The sequence below is a fragment of the Oratosquilla oratoria genome, chromosome 39, assembly GCF_046742065.1.
Source record: "Oratosquilla oratoria isolate Oo_2021 chromosome 39, ASM4674206v1, whole genome shotgun sequence".
Classification (NCBI taxonomy): domain Eukaryota; kingdom Metazoa; phylum Arthropoda; class Malacostraca; order Stomatopoda; family Squillidae; genus Oratosquilla; species Oratosquilla oratoria.
The window spans coordinates 8010269-8017768 of record NC_134815.1 but is presented as its reverse complement, the minus strand read 5'-3'; the positions used below and the strand labels follow the sequence as shown (position 1 = coordinate 8017768).

The 7500-nt window shown below is 40.8% G+C and overlaps 1 protein-coding gene across 3 annotated transcripts in view; it reads right to left on the bottom strand.

The window, feature by feature from the left end:
* LOC143020272 (uncharacterized) overlaps positions 1-7500 on the bottom strand; it is a 679654-nt gene that overhangs the window by 107927 nt on the left and 564227 nt on the right. The window contains exon 2 of one of the 3 annotated variants that reach the window (XM_076176502.1): positions 3734-5353. The exons of the other annotated variants lie outside the window; for them this stretch is intronic. Within the exon in view, the coding sequence (XP_076032617.1) occupies positions 3734-3884 (151 nt within the window). The 5' untranslated portion in view covers positions 3885-5353. The remainder of the gene's footprint in view (positions 1-3733; positions 5354-7500) is intronic. 3 annotated transcript variants of the gene reach the window in all.

The window sequence follows — 7500 nt, the reverse complement described above, 5'->3', positions numbered from 1 at the left end:
ATGGGGAGGGGAGGGTTAATGATGCGGCCCAACTCCAAAGAAAACAACAGTGATAAAACGAACGCAGTAAGGGCAGGAGGAGAAGGAAGAAGTTGAGGACAAGATGGAATGGAACAACCAGGGGTGGAGAGGGGGAAGGAAGAAGTTGAGGAAAAGGTGGAAAGGAACAAGGGGTGGAGAAGGAGGAGGAGGAAGAGGAGGAAAAGGAGAATGGAACAACAAGGGAGGAAGAGGAGGAGGAGAAGGAGGAGGAAGATATAGGTTTAGCCTCGCTAAGCCGGCAAGCTTTGGATTAAACAGTTATCGGATTAGCGGGTTTTCCAAATCGGTAGAGCTTAAGGTTAAAATTGGCAAAAGAATGCAACGTATTTTACTGTATTTATGGTACCAATAGAACTTACATAAGCATAAACCTAGTCCAATTTTACTGCATTTCCTTATCACAGTTCGCAAGCTCTGCATCGTGACACAATACCAAGTAGAGTGGTAGAAAAAAGTAGGCTTAATGGTACACGTAAAACATTGAGTAAAAATTATCAACCCAAAACTATTTACATTAACTTTTACTCTAAATCCATTTTCAAAATATACTGATGTTTCAGCGTGTGATTTAGATTAAAACTGAATAATATCTTATAGATTTTCATCTGCTGCTATGGTATTGCTGGGCATTCTCGTAGGTGATTCTTTTCTTATCATGTACATACTTATCATTTGTTGTTCACATATGATTTTTTTCAAGCCCTGATGTTATGTCGGTTGCCATCTGAATATATCTATCAACTGAAAAAATTTCTTCATTCTGTGCTTCATAATCCTCATCTTTACGTGCACTGTACTTCTCCCGCTACTGCCATTCCATTGTAGTACAGTTCCAATTTCTTCGTTTGTCACAAGACTGACGACTGGAGCGTCCGTGCCAACGTTCATTCGCTTTCTACAGCAGCGCCAACCACCGTAAATAGAGTGTGGCTAAATATAAACAAAATGGAGTGCTGATGGTGCCACAAATGACCAAGCAGTAGTCATGCAACCTGACATAATGGTCATCCTCGTATGTGACATAATATTCACAATATACAAATTGGTTACAGTCGACATACATAATTGTTTTGACGAATATTAACAATTTTATTTACAATAATGCTATGTGCATTAAGGGGACACTGCAGCAGTGGCGGCGTGTTGCCACAAAGGAACCGGGTGAGGATGACGGGTTATGTGGGTAAGACGAAGGAGATATGGCAAAGGAATGAGGTCGAGCGTGGATTGCGGGTTGTGCCTAACGATCCATGACGTAGGACCTTGGCACAAGATGCCGCCGACACATGGCAGAGTAAGGATGACAATCATAGTGAAGGACATCCTCAATAAGGTAAAACATTTACAGATCTATACCCAGAGTTCCAACAGATGATTTTGCGTGTTGTCCTCGATTTTTTAGCCATTTACATAACTATTATTCATACAGACACCAAATGATTCTATTCAACCCCTCTACAGTCAATGTCTATCTCGACTAACACGCTGACAGCAATTTGGGCTATTTAGGTATTATGCTGGCTACTACCAAGCAATTCAATACAACCAAGGGAAGCTGCTCCAAAAAGCAAAAGGATTAATGAAGCTGACATGGAAACTGAAGGTTTTACCCTAGACTGAAGGGTGATTGCGATCGATCGGAATGCTTAAAAAAAGGAGAGAGAGAGAGAGAGAGAGAGAGAGAGAGAGAGAGAGAGAGAGAGAGAGAGAGAGAGAGAGAGAGAGAGAGAGAGAGAGAGAGAGAGAGAGAGAGAGAGAGAGAGAGAGAGAGAGAGAGAGAGAGAGAGAGAGAGAGAGAGAGAGAGAGAGAGAGAGAGAGAGAGAGAGAGAGAGAGAGAGAGAGAGAGAGAGAGAGAGAGAGAGAGAGCAGGGTTGTCCTTGGCCCAAACGAAATGATCATCACCTTCCAGGGTCGAGGACGGCATCACACCTGTTCTTGTGGAGGGAATATTTGCTGCTCATATGGCTTCAACCATCGATGCTGAGAATGATACTGAAGGAGAGGAAACAACAAGTTGAGCTGGCGAGCAGACTGAAGGAAAACATATTTTAGAAGCTAAAAAAGACGAGGAAACGGAATTGGACAAGACAAGGAATCCGGAAGGAGGATGTCAGATGGAGCAAGAGTATTCCTGATTGGACGCTGCAAGATGGCAAGCGTGGGAGAGGATGCCCAGGCAAAAGGTGGAAAGACGACGAGAGAGAGAAATTTGCAAGAGTGACATGGCAGATGTCGGCGAATTTGTTTAATCCATGGAGGAGGTTGTGAAAGTCCTTTGTTTGGCAGTGGACTCCAAATAGTTGATGACTGACTGATTGATTGATTGATTGATTGATTGATTGACTGATGACCTTAATTAACCTCCCGCCCCCATTCAAAAGATAATTTCTGTCTCGTTACTTTCTTTGGGTGAGCCGTTTCCCAGCTCCCAGATGGAATACCGTCGTAATGAGTAGGGAGTTTCAAGGCTACCTGATACACTAGATTTACCAGAGTGGAAGAGTGACGACTGTGACGTGATGTGGGTGACGTGAGTAGGAGACATGGCGCCTCACAATCACGAGGCGAAGTAATTGAGTTAATTATGAAGAATAACCGCGGTAATGGTGGACGATCAGTTTTTCTTTTTCACGACTGCACTGGGAAAAATCCATCCTCCATCTTTTTCACTCGCACGCTCATTTATTTTCTTTCTCACTCTCTCTTTCTCTCTCTCTCTCTCTCTCTCTCTCTCTCTCTCTCTCTCTCTCTCTCTCTCTCTCTCTCTTTGACTCTCTCTCTCTCTCCAATTTTCGGTCACATCCTCTCCCCTGCTTATCATTAGCAACAATATATACATTTTTACTTAACTTATCTATTAGTTATTTATTTTTGTTTATAACCTACTTATTTATTCATTCATTTCTTCTTCTTCTTCTTCTTCTTCTCTTCCTCCTCCTTCTCCTTCTTCTTGTTATTATTAATATTATTATTATTGTTTGTTTCCAAGTCATAGCTGTCCGTTGACCATTATATGTACCGATACACTTACCTAATTATCGTCCTCCATTTTATTATTATTTTTTTCAATTTCCACTTCCTTTTTCCTTCCTTCCTTCTTTTCTGTGCTCTTTTCTCCTCTTGTTTCTCCTCATTGATGCGTAAGAATAATTCCACTTTCTCGATTATGAAATGAACATACACATATCCATAATTCATTTCAATTCTAAGCCATCAAAATCGAGAAACTCGAGGAGGCATACATGCAGAAATTGATAAGTGGTACAGGTAAGGATTCGAACCTCCGCTAGTACGAAATAAGTGACACTGACTTAACCTTGCGCTATCAAGAGAGAAGTTACTCTCACTTGTTACGTGCCAGCGAAGGTTCGATTCCTTAGCTGTACCACGTATCAATTTATGCATGTATGCCTCCTCGAGTTTCTTGAATTTTGATGGCTTAGAATTAAAGTGAATTGTGGTTGATAAACACACACACAGAGGGAGAGAAAGAGAGAGAGAGAGAGAGAGAGAGAGAGAGAGAGAGAGAGAGAGAGAGAGAGAGAGAGAGAGAGAGAGAGAGAGAGAGAGAGAGAGAGAGAGAGAGAGAGAGAGAGAGAGAGAGAGAGAGAGAGAGAGAGAGAGAGAGAGGAAAAATACAACAATACAACAATAGTGTTGTTGAAGAGCCTCCTGCAGGTAGATACTCACCTTCGATGTCGGCAGCTTCCCACACGAACTCCATGGTTGGGACGGAGAATCGGACCTTGGAGGCTCCCAAGACCCCCGTAGTCCTGCTGCCTCCGTCGAGCACATCGAGGCCAGAGTCGACCACGTCAAGGCTGCAAGCCCTAACCTTCATCGTGCTCGGGTGGAGGACAACCTTCGACTTGAGAGCGACCTATGCTACTCCAAAAGTACCTTTGGTTATGTTCCTCGAGAGGGGGACAACCCGACTTCAGAGTCGAGTAGTAGTGTCTATCGTTAAGCTCGAAGTCGTGATTATGATATTTATGGGAAATATCTTGTTCGAACAATGTCGAGTTTACCGTGTCTGACTACAGCAAGGACGGTAGATATTACTACCCGATTATGTACAACGTTACTTTCCTCAGTCTCGCTGATGGTGGCTGCAGTGGTGATGATAGTAGTGGTGGTGATATGAATATCAGGCGGAAGAGTGAAATGTGAACCAAATACGATTGAAAGCCCAAGGGAGGAGTGACAAGGCAATTAAAGCATTAGTATGGGATTCTAAATGACTTCAATTCGATACATGTCCTCAGACACTGCCCAATTTTACATGGGACCCATGTTAAAAGCAAGTTTACGACACATGGAAATATAAAACCAAAGCAAAATAAGATGAAATGAAAATTACTACGAGACTCCTGAGGACGTGTTTATGGGATCAAATGCGGGCGCGAATGGATTTGAAAAACTGCCACACAGGCGATGTGGGATGAGCTGTGATGAGCTATCAGATGGGCTATACAGATCTGGCCGTGAATTAATCTGTCAGTAAGTTGGAGTTCACCAGCTTAAAAGGTAATGTGTATATCTGACCGAGGTATTGGTGGCTGAAAGAGATGGAGATACGGGCGTGGGTGAGTCAATGTGCTGGAGTCCTAGTATAGAATTGTGTAGATGTCGGCCTGGTCTGGATGTTAATGTATTCCATCATACGTGGGGGTAGTGAATGGCGGGGATGAATCTATGTAGGAGGTACTATTACTGAGGGTGTGTGTTTGGGCCGGTTGTACAAAACCGTGATTAAGCTAAACAAATGACAGCAACAATGTCTTCAAGTGAATGAAAATGTAAGACGCTACGCACAACAAGTTGTACCAGGTATGGACAGGCCTCCAAGTGCACCTGTGACAACAATCTACGTGGTCAAACCACATTGATGACTAAGAGTTTCAGTGAACAGGTGTGGGTGCACCTGTGTAAACACCTTAGGTGCATATTCGTTTTCGTGTGCGTGGCTTTAAGTGTGTGCATATGTAATCAAGAAGTTGAATCGTGTATGCATGGGTGAATATCACCGCCTTGCTTTTTATTCAGAGGTCACTTGGTGTCTTTTATAACAGTGAGATAGATAGTCACCTTCCAGAGTTTTTGCAGACTCTATACTTGTCAAGTTACCAATCGATCTTATTCTTATTTTTTCTTTCTTTCTTAATTGTTCTCTTCGTGCAGTCACAATGCATTTCATTTGTTATTTCCAAATGATGTGGACAATTTCACTTTATTTTGTGTTTCAGTTTGTAACGAATGCTTGTTGCCACTTTCCACGAATACTCAGCTATAAATGTAAACATATCGAACCTATGGGAAATGATAAAAACTAATTATTAATTATTACTGTTACAAATATAAACACAAATTCTTTAGCGAGCCAACGGCACCTCAGATGCTAAATAAAATCACCAGGTGACAGGGAGAGAGAATATCAGAACCTTACAGCCAGATAAAGACACATATACATACATATACCAAAGACTTTTTCCTCCCTTATAAGGGAGGTAGCCAAAAAACAAAAGCATAAAAACCACTCCCACCCATTCCATCCCCATCACATTCCACTCCCCTCCACCCTCTTATCTTGGCACCTCCTGGATGACGGGTCATCCCCGCATCTCGCCCACCGCCCTGAGTCAGAAGCAGTGTCGTAAGACAGTTAAAGATAATCTAGTTAAATCAAACCCTTCACGCGGTATAGGACCCGGTCACAATTAATTTTTTTAACGGTAGAATAAAAAATAAAAAAATACTAACCATTTTATCAGCAAATATTCCAGCTGGGATAGTTAAGCATATCGTTCTGGCTTACACCATGAGATCTCATTCAGCTCAGAAAACCCTTTGCCTGACGAAGAATTGTTCCATTTTGCTCAACAGTATTCACAAATATAAAAATTCTATGCAAGGAATGCATTAAACCAGTACAGATTTATCACAAACTACCCTATCGTGACAGTTCTCATTAGACTTTGAACCCCTCCACAAAAGAGAGAGAGACAGACAGATAGAGAGAGAGAGAGAAAGAGAGAGTGGGGAGAATGGAAGGATATGTATATGTATGTATGTATATATATATATATATATATATATATATATATATATATATATATATATTATAGGTATATTTACATATATATATTTATATATACATATATATATATATATATATATATTATATGTATATATATATGTATATATATATATATATATATTATATTATATATATATATATATATATATATATATATATATATATATATATATTATATATATATATATTATACATATATTATAATATATATATATATATTATATATGTATATATATTATATATACTATATATATATTATATACTATATATATTATATATATATTTATATATATATAGAAAGAGAGAGAGATAGAGAGAGAGAGAGAGAGAGAGAGAGAGAGAGAGAGAGAGAGAGAGAGAGAGAGAGAGAGAGAGAGAGGGGGGGAGGGAGGGAGGGTTCAGGGAAGCGATCCGTCTTCCTTCTAAAAAAAAAAAAAAAATCACTCGGGCGGCACAAGTATTATCTCTTCGAAATTGCTGTTTTCACAACGACCTCTAGCATCACCACCTTGTCATCACCTCCCCCCCCCCCATCTCAACGTTTAGATCACTCCCTCCAGTACCCAGCTCTCTGCTCCAGTCATCTGTTATCAAACCGACACGAAACTGGACCAATGTTCGTCGACCAAGATCTTTGTCCTTGAACACGCACGAATTCATGCTGACTAGCATACACTTGCACTTGAAGTAAAGTCGAAAAGACCTTGAACTTTAGTATCATTCTGGATAGGGAGGCCACCATAACAGGTGGAAACCGACACTGAGTTTTAAATAAAAATGAATGTGAGAGAGAGAGAGAGAGAGAGAGAGAGAGAGAGAGAGAGAGAGAGAGAGAGAGAGAGAGAGAGAGAGAGAGAGAGAGCGTGTATGATCGTAATTACTTTCTCGAAATGGAGTGTTAACGGACTGAAACAAAACGTAATATCTATAAAGTTTGCTCTTAACTCTAAAATTCTAACTTTGATCGTATAACATCTTTTCAATGAATACATAGCCGATCTTTCTAGGACAGACCAAAAAATATATTAAGAGTGCTTTTGGTCTGATTTTGAGCAAGTGATCTTGCACCACACCACCATCGCTGATCCCGAGACGCGTGCGTGTGTGCGTGCGTATGTACATGCGTGTGCGTATAACGACTATGTGCAGACATGTACTTGGGTTTTTGCCTGTCTTTATCACCCATGCCCTCCACATACCTTGCACAGAAAACATTCCAAGTTCGATCTCATAAGCAGCTGTGTGGTTTTGATCTTATGGTCCATAAATGGACTTGTGTTAAATCATTCTGTCGACATGCCACGATGTCCGCATACTCAACCAATCAAAGGCGACGGCAAGCGACGTGACGTTACCGTGT